At 40.9% G+C, this 19,076-nt stretch overlaps 1 protein-coding gene across 1 annotated transcript in view; it reads left to right on the top strand.

Moving 5' to 3' along the window:
- Nucleotides 1-505: 505 nt before the first annotated feature.
- The window catches only part of LOC306773401 (fatty acyl-CoA reductase 1), a 58,290-nt gene continuing 39,719 nt past the window's right edge, over nucleotides 506-19,076 (top strand). The window contains exon 1 of the mRNA XM_079263197.1: nucleotides 506-665. Coding sequence (XP_079119323.1) covers nucleotides 657-665 — 9 coding nt within the window. The 5' untranslated portion in view covers nucleotides 506-656. The remainder of the gene's footprint in view (nucleotides 666-19,076) is intronic.

Consider the following 19,076-nt stretch of genomic DNA (forward strand, 5'->3'; position numbering starts at 1 on the left):
TCATGTCTGTTTTTAATCCAATCCTGTCTGAACAAGACCAACAAAAAATTTCCAATTTTTTGTTGGTCTTGTTGTGACACAGAATGGTAAAACTGCATCCATCTTTACCTCTGAGAGACTCTGCCTCTCTGAAATGCTCATTTAATCCCATGTGTTACTATCACCATTTTCTAAATGGGCCCATATTTTCCACCAGAAGGTAAAATGTTCCAGTTCCATCATCTGGCATGTTGTTCATGTTCTGATGGGATTGAGTTTGGAGTTTAAATTCCTCCTCATTTCATATTTAAAAAAAAAAAAGGAAAGAAAGAAAACCTTTTCTTTTCATCGCTGACAATGAAAAACTTTTCAGAACCGTTTCCAGCTTTCTGACTTTCATTCATCGAGGGCTCCATCTGGCAGGACTCGGGGAGGGCCCACGAGCCGTGAGAGTGACACGCCCTGCCCACTTACAGTCATATTTGTATAGCAGTCTGTCCAGCCGTAGTCTGCAGACAAACAGGCAGTCATCACCGCCGAGCCAGGCGTGTTTGGACCTGAGTATCCCCGCAGCCTGACTCAGGGGCGGCCGGTGGGAGGAGGCAAAGAGACCGCAGCTGCAACACCGCACAGCCTCTCTGACAGCGGCAGGAGGACGGACCCGCCACCACATATCCATGTCTACAGTAAGGAGCTCATTCTTTCCCGTTTTACGGACTAAAAGTAGAGTGGTTTGTGCTATTTGTTCAGGATATGGATGCGTGGAGGCAGCGGCGTGTTGTGGTACACTGCTGCCGGAGCATCATTCATTGGTTCGGTCTGCCGTCTGGTCGAAGCCGCGGGTCTGAGCATCAGCACACTCCGGCTGAAAACGTCCAAAGCCTTTTATTACACATACATCTGGTAAATTAAAAAGCGTTTTGTGGTTTTGTTGAGACTGGTTTGGTTTTAGTGTGGACGCCGTAGTTGTGTTAGGAGGGAGCAGACTGTTAGCACGGAGCTGTAGCCGCCTCAGACAGCAGGGCGGCGGGACAGTTGAAGCCGCAGTCAGCGTGGAGGAGCGGCTCGGCAAGTTAGCAGCGTCACCCCAGAAACCGAGAGGAAGCGCCGAGCGGGCCTTCACAAATAAAGTTTTTATGTTTTATTAAAGAAATATTTATAAATTCAAACTGCAGTACCCACTGGGTTGTTTTAGGATATTCTAATTAGTATACGATTATTTTTAATGTTTGACTGGCAGAAAAATACCTTTTAATATTGAACCGTTAATCCAACATGGCGGACATTTTTCTACCAACTTTTTCTGCCGCACGAGCTCGGTAACGGCACAGCGCGTGCAGTTCTGTTAGCACGCGTGCTAACTGAAAACCATTGTAAAAACAAAACAAAAAAAACCGGTTGTTTATGTCGCCAGTTTTCAGAAAATAAAACTTTTTAAAGCAAATCGATATCCGAGCCATCTTTCCTAGTTTTGTCGACCGTTATTTTCGCTTTATTTTGAAGGTTTTTGACCGGAAGTGCTACATTTCCAACCTCACCGCATTGACAAATGGCCAGCGAGAGCGCCACGGATTTGTAAAGATGTTAATGTGATGTTTTAAAAAAATGCATTCTTCTAGCCAAAACGATGAAACTGCATTAGTTGTGTTTCAGACACACAGAGAGGAGCCGCATAAATAAGCACCCAAGTGTGTAAATGTGTGTGTCGGTGTTCTGCCATGTGGACAGCCGCTTGAATCCCCGCCAGGCTGCTCTGGGGTCTGACTGGGATGAGGAACAAATGACCATGGAGTCGACCATACGTGTCAGCTCCTACTCGTTTTCGTTTGATGGGGTCACAGGAAGGAAATTAATGTATTTGATGCGATTTTTCCTCGCAGGTCTAAAATGCTGTGATTCAGACTGCATTATGCTGCAGAAAGATTTGCTCAGGGCAGTCAAACGTGTACCTGTCAGCCTATCTAACTATCACTGTGTCCTTTTATAGACTCTTGCAGGGAGTTCAACTTAAATGTCTTTTAAGACTACTTTGCATAATGTCTGAAGCAAAGATATAAAGGAAGAGAAATAATTTGTGTCATCTTGGAATTGATTGTGCCAGAGAAGGGACAAAATAGTGTCTTGCACTGATTTCTAAATCAGGATGGTGAGAGTTTTAATTGTCATCCTGAGCTGGCCTATATTTTCCAGCTATAACCAGACACATATTCAAAATTGCATGCTGACATATATATCTGTGGCTGATATTTGTCTCTGTGGCTGCTGTTGGTTTTTTCTGTAACTGAACGTTTCAGAGATGTGAATGGTGTAAGAGAGTACTTGCACAACGCTGCAACAAAACGCTGGGCAGGGCAGATTCAGAAAGTCCCTGTTTTGGCTTCCGGACGCATGAGGCTGCCTTGTTTACATGTGTGCATCCTCTCATCCTGTGCTGTTACCTACGGCCATAACTGTTCTCACAAGGTCTATCCTCTGTTTCATTACTCTGTGCTGCCCTGCTCTCATGTTTAAATGCTGCTTTACACATGTGCTTCTTTTCCTTCTTTCTATCTCTTGTTGCAAGCCTCCATAAATCTTTAAATGCAAAGAAAAAAAACATTTTTGGTGCTTTACAGTTGTCCTCAGTACAGGTCTGTACCACAGAGTAGTAATGTGCTGTTGCAGGAAGTGCAGAGGCATGGCTTAGTAGTGTGAGAGCGGCTTCTTCCTTCGGTGTGTCTGAAGTTTAAGGCTAGATGTGGTCTGGAGTGAAGAGGGATTACAGTGTCCTTCCTCTTTAGCAGATGAATAGCCCGTGCAGGGTTGTAAATCTCTCTGTCAGAGTTATCGTTTGCTGTAAGAGTGTGAAAAGGTTGGGAAACAGTTGGCGCCTCAGTGTTTTCCCCAAATGTCATTGTTTGACTTTTTCATTTGACCCTGTTTAGCTGAAGGAACATGCAATAGATCATACACATCTCGGACATTTATAGAAGTGAAGTCCAGCGGATCTTCTCAGACATGTGACCATAAATCGCTCTCCTGTTTTACTTTCGGTATCGAAGGAAGGAGGACACCGTTTCACATTAGTTTGTTCAAACTCATTCAGCGTTAGAGGTCATGGATCAGTCATACCAGCAGTGTGTTGGTGCGTTCAGCACAACCATGCTAACATATTGGTAATAACACATGTGTTTTATCATGTTTGCAGTTTTATGTGCTGGTGCTACAAAATAATTCGAGCTTGGTTGTTGTGGATAAAAAGTGTTTTCTAAATGCGGTCAGTGTATTTCAAATGGACACAGTTTCTTTGTGTTTATAGGAAATATTGTGTTTAAATATGCAAAACATTTGGAATAAACTAAATATAGTTAAATATTTCAGAAACCCTCGTAGTTTGTTTCGGAGCACAAATTTCCGAGGGAAAAAATTTGGACAGAATTGTGTCATTTTTGTTAATAATTCTATATTTAGTACGCTGTTGCAGTTGTTTAAGCTGAAAGTGGTCCTGGCTGCACGATTGTCTTCATTTATTAATTTGACAACAGCTTTTAGAAATAGAAAAAATCTAACTTTTTAACATCAATGTGTCTTTTTAACATCTTTGGCATTAAGTCGTGTTACGTCTGCTGTGGATTTTGCATCCTGTTATTTTTATTCTGAAAGCCTTGTTAGCTTTAAATGAGTCACTGGATTATGAGTGTGTTTATTATAGTGGCATAAAAATGAACAATCAAATGATTAATCCCAATTATTTACATGACAAATAACTATTTGTAGTGACCACAGCTCTTTTTTTTTTTTACCCCTGTGAGACACCTTGATGTGACCTGAAAACAAACGGTCCCAAACTGTTGATTCAGCTTCGTCTGTCACTTGGAAGGGAGTTAATGAGCTTTTCTCTGGTTACATAAGGACACAGAGATGAAAAGTTCAGAGCCACTACTGTTTTGCTAAAGCAAAAATACCTACAGGTTTCTGTTGCAAGCGCTGGTGGCGTACTAAATCTTTTTGTGCCGTACCAAATGGTGTGTTTTGTAGAAAACACTCATTTTGCAGGAGTTATGATGATATTCATTTGTCTTTTCTAAAGTATTGCTGAAATGGCAAACCATTGGTTGCTGGCGGAGGAGGATATATGAATGTCTGTAATCTATTTGAAGAGCTGTCAGGAAATGTTAACAGAAACTAAATAGGCCATCTAGTCCCTAAAGTCATCTGCTGTCAGAACTTTGTGGCAGTTCTATTAGATTTTCAGAGATTGCTCAGGGTAAATGGGAAAACTTTGCTTATGCTGATGGCACAAAAAGAAAAGCTGTTTATGTTCTTAGTTTCTTTCTCTTCTGCCTTCTGAGATCATTAAGCTCCAGAAAACTTTACAGCAATCTGTTTAAGATTGGAGCTAATTGGGACTAAAAGAATGTGAAGACATGATGGCACTTTGCTGTGTGTGCCATAGATCTATTGTTGTAGGTCGTGACTGGCGCTATAAAACACATTTATAGTACCTGTTTAGTGACATGGTTCATGTTAACACAGCTTCTGTGACACAAAGCTTCACCTCTGCTTTTGTAATTTGTAAGTGTGGAAACTTACAGCTCTCACTTCCTTTACTGCTTGCGAAATCATCACACTGCTGGTCGGGATGAGTGTCTGCGTTCCAGTCAAACCAGCACCGCAACTGGCCAAGAGCTAAATGACCGTTTAACATCAGTAATGAGAGGCGTTGTTGGAACAGTCCCTTATTTTCAAACCATAAAAGTGGAGGTGTTTAAGAAACACAGCATGTGTAAATGTTGCCATTTCTTCCCAGCCAGGCTTCATGAAACGGCGCTGCACCTGTAGTTTACTGTCTCTCACGGCAGGGCCTGGATAGTTTGGATTCAGCATTTGGTGCAAGGCCTGTCGAAGGTGAGGATAAATGAGCCGAAGAAAGGAGGCCAAGGCCACAAAACGGTGGGAGGGAAGACTCTACCTTCACCTTGAGGGCAACCCTTAAAGAAGGCTCTTTTGAACATTTTACAGGGCTATATAACTATCTAATAAGAGATGAGATTAGAAAACAAATCAAAATATAGATATGTTGCTGTCCAGAAATATTTTCTGCTCATTTATACAACCAATGTTTTTGTCAGTCCTCAGACGTCGTGACTTCTGAATCAGTTTGGTCACATTACCCATCAAACAAGCACGCAGTTCAGATGGTTGGAGAATGATTGGAAGGAAAGTCTGACACTAGAACACCAGTAACATGGTTGTGTTAGATGTAAAGAAGCATGGGTCACCTTGCTACTCTCTGGTTTCTGTGGGCCTCCACACTGTAAAGATCCAGAGAAGTCATTTTGGGGTCAGTTCGATATTCAAAACCCGCTTAGACTTAGCTGTTCATTCACTCCACCGAAGGCAAATGTAAAGGATTTACATTTGTCTGTGTTAATAGACGGTAACCACAACATACACAGGAGGAGGCTTCTTGAACATCAGACGTCTCTAAAGTCAGATATGTTTCAACCATCTGAAGAGTCAGCAAAAGCCTTAAACAGGTCCTTCAGAGAAATGCTCAAGTCTTTATGTCTCTTCAGACAGCTTCTTTCAACTTTTCTCACCAGTACAGTCCAATAAGGTAGTTGTTTTTGCTACTTTTTAAATTTTTGATTTAATATTATATATTAATTAATTTTGTACCATTGCCATTAATTGATTATAAATAATTATAGACATCAGGATCTTAACCCAAACATGTTTCAACCTTAGGACATTTTTTATAATAATCTTTCCCACAGCTGTGATATAAACTAGCATTTGTTTACCTGTATTTATCCCAGTTATAGTTGCACTGCTAATATCTTGTAATCTAACCAGCTCGTTTCATCTTCTATGTTGACAAACAGGCTTAAAGGAAAAGAAACTTGTACAAAAGGCTGCTGCCATGTTTCTCACTTAAGTAAATTCATTGTTGAGGGTGTGGTTATAGATCTAGAAATGTGATACTGCAGGTAGAGATTCTAGATAACACTTTTTTTTCTCAGAAAATGCAGGACATCACTGGAAAATAACAGAATGAGTCTCCAGTTCCTGCAGGCTGCTGTTGGAGGCATCTACCACCTGCTTAAAGGTAGAAACATGTGACCTCAGGGCTGTAAGTTGTGTCTATACCCGTTAAAACATGTTGCAATATCTTCCATGTGACTGGTCAGTCAGGAGTTGTGAAGCAAGAGAGGAAAAAACACTCCCAAAGATATGTCTGTAAGTGGGAAATAGCTGTGCTTATTGTCATGTGTTATGTATCATGTATTATGTATTATACAGTAGGGCTGTGACGATATGCTTTTGTCCCAATTCAATCACAATTTTTTTGGGTGCCAGTTTGATTTAAATTGCGATTCTCATTTTTTAACAAAAAAATCGATTTAAAAATTATGAAGCAAAGAATCCCAATTTTTGATTTTTTTGTTCAATTTTCCCACCCCTATTATGTATGTATCATATGTATTCATGTGTCAACTGCTCCTCCTTACACTTCTTACTTGTTGGAAACAAAACAGCTGCTTCAGACTGTTGGTTGAACAAAACCAGGTGTTTGAGTAGATAACATTTGTTCATGATTCTGTTTTTCTTTATAAACTCGGATAATAAAGTCTCAGTGTCCTGATCTTCCATTTAAACGCAAGCTGATTCCTCCATTAACTTGTGAAGACACTCCAGCTGTTACGTAGTGACCTACTAAACCAGATAAAACCCAGTATCCTGATCCTCAGCTTGATGCTCTTCTGGCTGCTGTTGAGAATCATTTGAAACGTAGCAGTGCACACCTGAGCCCCGATTTCCCTGCAAGTTTAAACAGTTGCCCTGTTTGTTTACACAGCTTGTCGAGTCCGTGTATCGTCTTTCACCTTACGAGTAGAACCAGATTTTCCATTAGAGCACTCATTTGGCTAATTGACCCAACCAACTGGCTGCCCTTGGTGTTTGCATAAAGAGAAACGTCCAACAAACTCTTCCTTGCTCTGTGGGAGTGAGAGGAAGAAACCTCAGGGGCTTATTTGGACTGATGTTTGTCTGAGACACCATTAGGGAAGTCTGTGGCAGGGTGGCCTGAACTGTCTGTCTGAATTTGGAGCCTCTGGATGAACGCCCAGCAACCTATGCAGGGGTAAAGTGGCCAGGAGCCAAAGCCAGACATAGTTTGCCCCTATATACAGACTCCTCTTTCTGAGCATAAATATCTAAGCGGCTGTTTCCTCTCACTCTGATTCAGTTGATCAGACAGGAAAGCAGGAGCTTTGAATGCATCTTCCATCTTGGCGATGATGATGAAGGAGCCCCTCCCTGGATGGCTTTGCTGTGAGACATGAAGCACTTTTTCTTCAGAGGGAATGCAGGACGACTGAAGAGGATAAACAGCCTGGTTCACCTGGTCTTTAAAGAGTTTTCAGCAGGCTGTGAAGGACTGGGTGGCTGTGTTTAGGTTAAAGCCAGTATTTTTAATCTGTTCACAACACAAAAATGTGCTAATCCTCTTCTGAAACACCCAATTTTTATGTCAAAAAGGTCCTTTATAAATGTCGCAAAGTTGTCCCTCAAATTTGGTCACTTTTAGGTCCTTAATTTAGGTTAAAAGGGGGAAATGAACGCTAGTTTTTCCAGCTGGCAAACACTCATGTTTCAGGGATTAGGGAGGTAACTATTAACCTGCTAAATTTATTTGACAAAAGACCCATTTATAGTATAATTCTTTGAAGCGTTAACATATATCGTCAACCTTCACACTTTCAGTCATCTTTTATAAAGTCGGTTTATACTTTCACCCCTTCCCATTCATTCTGACGTTAGTTTTGTAAATCACCTCTCTAGAGTTGTTTGCAATGACCCAAGTCTTCAAAAGCCCCCCCAACGCTACAGTTGTTGCCATGTCTTCATCGTTTTTCTATTCCTCCTCCAGTTCCTTCTTTGGTTTGTCCCTTTCACTAGTTACACGTAGGCCTGTCGCAATAAGCAATAAGTCAATAAGTCAATTAATCGCACAATAAGAAAAAATGAGTGCAATAAGTTTGCCATACTGACATACTGAAGGCGATCAAAGACATTCAACTTTACCGTTTTACCATTGGTCAAGTCCAAACATGTCCCCTTATATGAGCGTTACCATAGACTATATAACATGGTGTTTAGAGACAATATGTTCCAGATCACCACGTTGCCAAAATCCCAGGAGAAACCCTGATCTGTTTTAGCAGACTGGGGACTGGATGAACATAAACTAGTCTGCACATCCAGCTAAAGGTTCTTTATAAATGACAGTATGTTGCTCTTTGAAAGGACATACTTATACTTATTATTATGGCATTATTGTTATTTTAGCTGAAAATGGTCTCAAAATGACAAAAATAGTCGCTTCATGCAATATTATCATCTATCGCAATAATTTCTGAGACAATTAATCGCATAGTAAAATTTGTTACCACGAAAGGCCTAGTTACATGTCACCTATGCTGCTCTTGACCTCACAGTTTCTGGTGGTGTTGCTCCATTTGCTGCATCAAGAGACAAATATGCAGGACGAGGGTTGGGAAATCAAATCAGAAAAATCAAATATTGGGATTTTTTGCTTCACAATTTTAAAATAGTTTTTTTTTTTTTTGTTAAAAAAAAATCAATTCAATTTAATTCTTTTTTTTTGTTTGTTTAAAAAAATCAATTAATTTTTTAAAAATAATTACAAACATTTTTTGTCATTTTTAATGTTTTTATTCATGTTTTATTTGTCTTCTTGGGCATTGTAGCAGCAGAATGATGGTCTGGCTACTGTGTTGTTTTTTCCTAATTGAAATGAACAAAAATGATGAGCAAAAAAAGTTTTGTACTTTTTTTTTTGTTTTTTAGTCTACAAAAAATCAGCAAAATTGAAGAATCATGAGACTCCCATTTCAAATTGAATCGGCACAAAAAATTGGACAAAAGCATATCGTCACAGCCCCATGCAAGACTCCTGAAAACCCAGAGAGTGGCAGATGGAAGTGTCCGTCCGTCTGTGTATCTGTCTGCATCAAGCATGAATGGGCCTTTATGCTGCTCTCCAAGTCAGCATTACATAATTGTCTGCTTCAGCCTTTAATCTTCACATGTTGCCTCATGTTGGTATTCCTTTACATCCACAAGTCCCTGTGAGAGATCTGGCTGACAAAAACTTCTCTTTCCTTGTGAGCTTTGTGTCTGTTGAATGCAACATAACTACATTTATTCTTCCGCTGAGGTAAAAAAATCACCTGTTTACTGAAATTTTCACACCTTTTAGGGAAAAATGCAGTTCTTTTTTTAATCATTATTAAATTGATAATAATTTTTTCCCCTGTTCAAAAGTGTATAATGAGAATCGTTAAATCTACTTATTATTACTAAATAGAGATGGATAAAGATAGTCTGACTTCAGACTGCCAGGGATTTATTTATAAAACACTGAATATTGATTACATTAGATGTGAATTTAATCAGTTTTCCTTCCGCTGGACATGGTGGGATTTCTGCTGAGTAAATAAAGCTGAAGTAGTAATGGATGATTTTAGGGAAGGTTTGATATGCGACAACACTTCCGAAAGTTGTGATGGCCATATGATTTGCAGTAAAGGATATTTAATGCCGTTTCAGATTTTCACACTGAAACTTCTCATGCACAGATTTTTGTCGAACTTTCTAGTTTTTGCTTCATTTAATGTTAATAGCATTGACTTAAGCCAACATTAGATTTTAGGAACTCTGTGTAGCTCCCTGTGGTGTGATTGCAGGTGATGGTGGAGATTAGCAGTGCTTCCAGCAGTGGTTGGCACTAATAGTCAGTATGTCTTGCAGGGTACCTGCGTTTGCAGCCAAAATTGTTGCAACATGCTGATGTGCTTTTTGAAAATATTTTAGCCATCACAATTATCTAAGCCAGGAGTGTCCAGCTCTCGTCCTCGAAGCCCACAATCCTGCAGCTTTTTGATGTATCACTGCTCCAAAACACCTGACTTAAAGGAATGATAATTTGACTCAAGTGTGTTGAAGAAGCAAACATTGAAAACCTGCAGGACAGTGGCCTTCGAGGACCAGCCTTGGACACCCCTGCTCGAAGCCATGAACATCTACAAGTCTTTTTAATTCGCCACTGATGCACATAAAGAATAAATCGCACCACCTTCTCACAACATGTAAACATAGGAACTAGGGGTGGGAAAATCAAATCGAAAACTGAAAATTGGGATTTTTTTTTGCTTCACAATTTTAAAATTGATTTTTGGCTTTAAAAAATGGTTTGTTTGTTTTTTTTTCAAACAAATAAAAATAATCCATTAAAATTTTTTTGTCATTTTTGTTTTTTTTATTGATCTTTTTACTTGTCTTCTTGGGCATTGTAGCAGCAGAATGATGATCTGGCTACTGTGTTTCTAATTGAAATCAAGAAAAATGATGAGCAAATAAATAAGTTTTATGCATTTATTTTGTTTTTAATCTACAAAAATCAGCAATATCAAAGAATTGTGAGAATCGCAATTTAAATCAAATCGGCACCCAAAAAATCGGAATCGAATCGAATCGAGACAAAAGTGTACCGTCACAGCCCTAATAGGAACTATGATTTATTACAGTTCAGGCTGTTTGGAAATGTACGCTCTGCATACTGATATGATGATCAGTCTTTTATATCGTGCAGTGCTGATCTGGAGCATTAAATGATTAGAATTTTATACATTTTATTCCTTTGAAAGAAGAAGGTGAGTCCATTGCGTAGAAATCTGTGGAGTCCAGATGAAGAAAAGACTAATCTTCTGTAGAGCATCATTAGCACTTACATGAGCAGGATTGTGACGATATGCGATTCAATTTAATTTGCGATTCTCAAAATTCTTTAATATTGCTGATTTTTAATGATTAAAAACAAAAAATAAATGTGTGAAACTTTTTTTGCTAGTAATTTTTCTGGATTTCAGTTAGGAATAAACAACACAGTAGCCAGACCATGATTCTGCTCCTATAATGCCCATGAATACAAGTAAAAAGATCAATAAAACCATAACTAAAAAGAATTTTTTTTTAAAAAAGTGGATTGATATAATTTAATTGAGAAAAAAAACAAATTTTTTTCACCAAAAAATTGATTTTAAAATTGTGAAACAAAAAACCCAGATTTTTTATTTTTCAATTAGATTTTCCCACCCCTGTACATGAGTAGAATCACTTCTCTCCACCCAGTCTGAAGGACAGGAAATAAATGTTACACAGTAAAGTCAGAGCAGAACGTTCAGGTTCAAGGATCCAGAGCAAAGAAGAATCTCTGCATATGAGCAGTGGATCAGTCAGCCAGCCTTAGTGGACCCTCAGAGACAAGAAAGCGTCCTTTCTTTTAATCTCCTCACCGAGTCTCGTCTCTAGCTGGTGACCAAAGCCGATTGCGTCATCTTTACCCTGAAACACACAAACACACTTGCACAGCCACACTGCCGTGGCCCAGATATTTTCCTTCCACTTCCTTTAATTTGGTCATAACCCCACTGCGGTTGTTAAGGTTGCCCACATTTTCACCAGCGACAGCTGTTACACCCATCAGATACAATCTTGTTTTGTGGAATGAAAATCAAGAATGGTTCTCATGAAGGTGAGCCGTTATGCCACGTTGAGCAATAAAAAGATTATGATATGGTGAGGAAATCCTGTTGCATTACAATAATCCATCCACTGGAAGCATAAATCTGAGACAGTCTACAGATATCTGTCCCTCTCGTTTGCTAAATCATGAGTGTTGTGTGTTTCCCACCTAGTCTGCATGCTGGATGGATGGGCTGGTGGGTGTATTGGATGGATGACACATTTGAACAGCTCATCAACATCCACCAGCTCCTCTGTCAGTGGAAACCTGGCTCGCTGAAGGTGAAGCTGTGGTGTGTGTGCAAAGTAGCACATTAATTAGTGCTGCGTGTCCATTGTAATCCATCTTTGTGCCGGATGCCTGATCAAATCGCTGCTAACAGATATCACTTTTCATGGATGAGTCATGGAGCGGTTTCAATCCGTATCCTTCCTCTGAAGCTTCTCTTAACTCGTGCATATTAACGAAGTGCACTACAGGAAGCTTGTTAAACAGTTCACCAGGTTTAGCCAAAAACCAGTCATTAATTTGCTTGTTACCACTGAAAGTTGCGGCGCTGCGATCCACTGAGTCATCAGCTCTGCCCTCAGAGCGAACAGTAAATGTGTCATACGAGGATATGAAGGCAGCTCCGCCGAATAGTGATATCCCGATACAAGCCACTTTCCACATTAGGGAAATGAGCCTGCAGGGTAAGTGACAAGGCAGCTGTTGCCCTCTGTGCTGTCTGTTTCTGTGATTGGCTTGTTGAGACTGCCTCGCCAATTAAAGCCTTTTTCCATCATCGCTGCATGTCTACAGTCTGCTGTGTGAGCTTGACTGGCTGCTGGGAGTCAGGGCTTTTTGTCAGCCTTTGTAACGATGTCTGCCTCAAATGGATCAGAACACCTCTGGGCTCCATGGCTCCACTTTTTGTGGCTGTTTTATCTCCATTCAGAGGTTTAGTATGTATGTTCAAATGCATGCTGGGCCGGCATAGGAACAATCCTGGCTGGTACTTGCTCATCTGTAGTATTCACATCATGAACACTGTATCTTGAAGAGAAGCACGCAGATATTTTGGATGCTTGCGGGATGAATCATTCTTTTCCAAAAGCACCAGCAGGCGTGGTGACACATGAGGAAAATCACATGTAGTACAGGGAGAGCTTGTTACTGAACACCACATTTAGAATGGATTTCTTTTAAAGAGGGGAAAAGTGTGTAAAGCTGCTTTCATACATGAACCGTGGAGACTTTCAGGAGAAGGCGCTAACAGTTCCAGCAAATAGAAAGTAGACTGATGGGGAGAACGGCTGCCTAGAAAAACTTTTGCTGGACAATACGACTGTACATACTGCTAGTCAATATCACAATTAATGGAACATTGATTAGCAATTATTTTTATTTTTTAGCTTTATTTTTAGTGCTCATACTTAGATGAAAGTTTTTGTTGCAAATATTTTCATAATACAGGTGAGACATTGATTTAAAAAGAAGTGAAAAGTAGAACACAGTTTAACTTTTGTCATTTAATGACTATTTTACATGTATTAAAGAGAAATAATTTCAGTAAGTGACATGTGCAAGATTACATCCAATACTCTGAATGTTGGTTTTGATGAACTGTCCTGGTCTACCTGTTATTAGCTGAAAACACTACAACTAATAACAAGCTAGAGTACAGCTGCTGGTGGTAACGTGTAGGGCTGTGACGATATGCTTCATCACGATTTCATTCAGATTTTTTTGGGTGCCGATTCGATTTAAGTTCTGATTCTGACAATTCTTTGATATTGCTGATTTTTGTGGACTAAAGACTTGTAGACAAGTAAAAAAATAAATTAAAAACAATAAAAATGACAAAGAATTCATAACGGATTATTTCTATTTATTTGAAGGAAAAAAAACCAAGATTTTTTAACATAAAAAACATGTATATTAACTTTTCTCATCTGCATGTCTTTTTCTAAAGTTTTAGCTTTCAGGAGAAAAAATATTGTCATATATTGACAGAAGAGAAAATATTTGCATATTCATACTTATTTCTACCTATTATCCTGACAAAACCAACTCAGCTCAGCTGGGGTTTGGTGCCACTGTGCATCAGAAACATCTTATTGGCTTTATTCCAGCCATAGAGGACGAGTGTTATTGTTTCTTTTTAGGCAAGGCAAGTTGATTTGTATAGCACCTTTCATGTACAAGACAATTCCAAGTGCTTTACGTGAAACATTAAAAGTATTACAGAAAAAGCACAAAGGAAAATACAAATAACAAAATCACAATAAAATCATAAATAATATTAAAATAATTAAAAGCAGAATTAATTCAAAGTTACTGTGCAGACACATGCATAGACACATTAGAAAAGAAATGTTTTTAAGCTGGATTTAAAAGTTTCTACATTTGGTGAGAGTTTAATCTCCACTGGCAGCTAAATGCTACTTCTCCATGTTTTCAGGTAGACCATCAACTTTTTGCTCACTTGTTGATCTTTTGCTGCTCCTGATTGGACATTATTATCAGTCTAATTGGTCAAAGTGGTAGTTATGAATCACTTATTGTGGCTTTATCATATAGAGTCTCTGAAAAAACACTTTTTGTTGCTGGATTGTAAATCCCCTGGACTGGATATAAATACCTGGAGAACTTAGTAGATCAACTTAATGGTGAACTATCCATCACAATTATCCCTGCAGAGCTACACGCCACCATTCTGAGAAGCTGTCGACAGGATAAGCGATAGCGCTCGGGGACACCAGCGGTTTAGCTGTTTTAAAGGTCAACAAACCCCAATAGGCAGAAGATCTGCTAGTCTGTAACTAGTTACGGTAAATAATGAAGCAAGAAGTGGTTCTAAACAGCAAGTTTTCCCATTTACTCATCACGTTCCAGGTCATTACACATGATTATGTAAAGATAAACTGAGACTTGGTTATATGTTTGGTCAGGCTTTCCGGGTCTTTCTTGCTTAGCTGCAGTAAAATCTAATAGTAGGTAGTTTTGTTTTAAAGACCTGGCTCGTGCTTTTAAATGAATTCTTTTAGCAGCCGGATTGTATTCCAATATTTAGTAAAATATCTGCATGTTGTTGTCTGTGCACGTTCAAATGCACATGGGAAATTAATGTCTTTGTGATTATTTCAGTCTGCTTATTAATCTGGAACTGGATTTGGTTTTGTTCCTGAATTTGGAACTTCTTACTGGAAAGTTGAGCCCCAGTGTAAAAACGGTGTTGAAGCCGTTGTCTAAAGCGCATAAGGCGGCGTGTAATCACCGTTTTCTTTGCCAGACTTTGAGAATAGTAAACAAAAAGTCCTTGTTGTGTTGATCTGAGCACTGCATGTTTCTGCAGGAATCCACAGCAGCAGGGAGTGAACAGAAAGCACCAAACATGCCCACAGAAAGGACAAAATCTCCCCAAGAGTTATTCACACAGAAGCAGCTTTCCTTCTGGAGTATTTGCTGACTCATTGGTCCATTATCCCACCCGATTAATGTGTGTATTCCCACACACCACACCGTGGAACATCTCAGGACTCCAGAAGAATGAACAATCTGGAGCCATCGTTGCTGCTTTTTTTTAATAAAAATCTGATTTTTATTGGTAAAACTATGAATGACTTACATTCCAGGGTAACTTATAAGCTGCTACTCCTGTATTCCTCCTTAAGGGAGGAGAGTCTATTTGTTACATGACAACCACACCGAGCAGCTTCACGACCCCGTGACCCGTTTGCAGCACTCAGGACCACGACTGTCTGTCTGGGTTTTCAGCCCGGCGTAAACAAACACCGCTGCACAGAGATCCTCTGTCAGCCAGAGACGTCTGGTGTAATTACAGAATCTCTCTGCCACCAGACGTAACGCAGACAATGCTCTGATATGTGTGTTTGTGTGTGTGTGTGAACACAGAAATATAATCTCATGCACCTGCTCTCATGTGGCCAGATATCTGATGGTGCTTCACAAGTGGATCTGAAACTGGTACATGTAGGGGAAAAAAGGGGACCCATTTAAAGGGAGACTACTGAAACCTACGGAGCCTGCGGCAGATCTAATTAATTCTAATTAGATTAGCACTCAGCTGCCTCAGGAAAAGAACGAAGTGGAAGTAAGACTATTTTTTGTACGCTAATTTGCTTTTTTTTTTTTTTTTTTTTAAAGGCATTTCAAGGCAGAGTGAGGTAGAGAGGCACTACCTCATTCACTGGGTGGGACAGTTAAACTGTAGGATGCTGGACAACATGTTTAATAGTGATGCATCATTTGTAACACTTAGATTAAACGGCATTTATCTGCTCTTACAGTAAGCTGCAGCTAAATCACATTTAGAATAAAACCCTACTCATGTGATCAACCAAAGCTCAGCACTCTCATAGTTTTCACTGAAGTTCGTCGCTTTGACTTAGTAAGTAAGAAATTTTTTCAACATATGTGTAAGGAGCCAAATTAAACAGGCTTATGTAGCTTTATGGTGATAAAAGAGCAACATTAAAGTCTTTAACAGGTTGTATCTTGAACATATTCAGCAGCTATGCTGTAAAAAATGGAATGAAGGTAATAAAGCTGTGATATTCCAGCAGCTTGGGTGCCAGAAAATCACTCCAGTACAATCTCATAGTAAAAATACGCACTTTTTACATTAGATCTCTGTTTTGTTCCAGCTTTCTGTGGGAGTGGCTCTGGTGGTAAAGCCGGTGTTCCTGTGAGTCAAAGGCTGGTGGTTTGAGTCGTAGTATCCTACGCTGCAACCCCGGATAAATGCAAACTGTACTGTTTACAAATGCTGTCAACTTGATTTAGTCAAACAAATTTAACAAGCTCAAGGAGCTGCATAACAAGCCAGAGGTTGCCACGTCTGCTTACACCTTGGTAGTGTGGGTCGGATTGTCCAGCAGGATCACAGCATTTTAGGTAGAGTACTTCTCCAGAGTCATCCTTGACAGATTCAGACTGACTGGCCCGAATGAAGAATCAGAGCAACCTTTTCTGTGGACCAGTCCCTTCAGTTTTCACCTCCATTGCTTGAAGTTCACCTGGAACACTTCAGGAGTGTATGCTGCACCATTTAACGGTGGAAACCCAAACACCTTGGCCACACACATATTTTAAGTTGCTGTCTTGCTTTAAAATATTCAAACTAGTGACATGCTAAATTAGCAAAGGCAGCTAATTCCCCATCAGACTTGTCAGTTCAGTAACTCTGCTTCTGAACTGGAAACTCTGTAATAAACTAAATCTTTTAGATTTGTTTGAATATGCCCAGATAAATGACAGATGATGGATGAATGGATGGATGGATGGATGTTTATGTACATGAAGTTTAAAAGAAATAGTTTGTGCACAGATTTAAACAAAATCTTAAAGCTGCATAGTACCAATAATTTGTGAACACGTGACCACTAAAGCTCCCTCTGTAGACCGGTGAATTCAGCCTGAAATACGATACGTGAATCACCTCCATATCAGAGCCCGAATTGTACGGATCGGTTCCAACTCTACTAAATAATTTGTAGTTTTTCCAGTCTCTACAGTTCATGTCTTGTTTCCACTCAGAGCTCCTTGATTGTGTTTCCCTGACCGTACTATCAGGCCATCACACTGTCCCCATTTGCATCTTCTTTTCATCTACCGGTTGCTCTGTCCTGTATCCCCTGCTCAACCCCTCTAGACTTGTTTTACCGTTGCTTCTGTTATGCAGCGAAAGACTCTGACTCTTCTTTTGTGTCGCTTGGCTCTGACACTGAAGTTGACAAATGCTGCCTTAATTATTGGCTGCATTTTTGTTCACATCCCCTCTCCTCTTCCCCACCAGCCTGTTTTGTCCATCCATAATGGCCTCAGCCAGAGAGCAGCTGTAGACCTCTTTTCTTCTTTTCTTCAATCCCATGTCTCCAGCAGCATTCTGCTGACCCACTAATGGAGCAGTTGTGTGAGGAAAGGCCGGAGGCTGGACTGCAGAGCTGAGGCTTAGCCACCTCAGACAAACAGCATGGACCTCCTGGGGAGAGGAGCATTGAGGAAAAATGAAGAAAAAAAAACCATCAGACAAAAAGGAAATGGGAAATAAGGCCAGTGTGCAGCCGCAGCAGTAACTGCAGACAACTGTAGGCCTGCATTAGGCCATGAACATCTCCAAACTTTATTTTTGTAATGACCCACACTGACTTTCACATGACACACTACTTTGTCAGAAGCGGACCTGAGAAGTGGTCCCTTAAGCTTTTAGTCCTCATCCGCATGACCCATGGCTTTGACTTTTCCTTTCAAGTCATTGGATGAAGTCTGAGCCAGGCTGCTGCCTCACTCGTCTGTAAAACAACAAGACTAAAGCTAACAGACATAACCTGTGTTGTCCTTAAAACTGCTAGGTTTTATGTCCTGTTCAAAAGGTTTACCATTCACCCAAAAATACTGTGTTTATTCTGAGACTATATGGTAAATCCAAAATGAGTGCGCCAATATTTATCACCAATATTTTTCACATTTTCATAATAAAAAATATCACAACAATGTTGCTAAGAGATCATTATTTTCACCTAGAAATTATGATGAAATGTTGGCTCCATGTTGGCTGCGGGGTGGCTCTGTGTTGGCTGCGTGGTGGCTCCGTGTTGGCTGCGTGGTGGCTCTGTGTTGGCTGCGTGGTGGCTCCGTGTTGGCTGCGTGGTGGCTCCGTGTTGGCTGCGTGGTGGCTCTGTGTTGGCTGCGTGGTGGCTCTGTGTTGGCTGCGTGGTGGCTCTGTGTTGGCTGCGTGGTGGCTCTGTGTTGGCTCCATGTTGGCTCTGTGTTGGCTCCATGTTGGCTCTGTGTTGGCTGCGTGGTGGCTCTGTGTTGGCTGCGTGGTGGCTCTGTGTTGGCTGCGTGGTGGCTCCGTGTTGGCTCTGTGTTGGCTGCGTGGTGGCTCTGTGTTGGCTGCGTGGTGGCTCTGTGTTGGCTGCGTGGTGGCTCTGTGTTGGCTGCGTGGTGGCTCTGTGTTGGCTGCGTGGTGGCTCTGTGTTGGCTGCGTGGTGGCTCTGTGTTGGCTACGTGGTGGCTCTGTGTTGGCTGCGTGGTGGCTCTGTGTTGGCTGCGTGGTGGCTCTGTGTTGGCTGCGTGGTGGCTCTGTGTTGGCTGCGTGGTGGCTCTGTGTTGGCTGCGTGGTGGCTCTGTGTTGGCTGCGTGGTGGCTCTGTGTTGGCTGCGTGGTGGCTCTGTGTTGGCTGCGTGGTGGCTCTGTGTTGGCTGCGTGGTGGCTCTGTGTTGGCTGCGTGGTGGCTCTGTGTTGGCTGCGTGGTGGCTCTGTGTTGGCTGCGTGGTGGCTCTGTGTTGGCTGCGTGTTGGCTCTGTGTTGGCTGCGTGGTGGCTCTGTGTTGGCTGCGTGGTGGCTCTGTGTTGGCTACGTGGTGGCTCTGTGTTGGCTGCGTGGTGGCTCTGTGTTGGCTGCGTGGTGGCTCTGTGTTGGCTGCGTGGTGGCTCCGTGTTGGCTGCGTGGTGGCTCTGTGTTGGCTCTGTGTTGGCTGCGTGGTGGCTCTGTG

Source organism: Telmatherina bonti (assembly GCF_933228915.1).
Source record: "Telmatherina bonti genome assembly, chromosome: 23".
Classification (NCBI taxonomy): Eukaryota; Metazoa; Chordata; class Actinopteri; order Atheriniformes; family Telmatherinidae; genus Telmatherina; species Telmatherina bonti.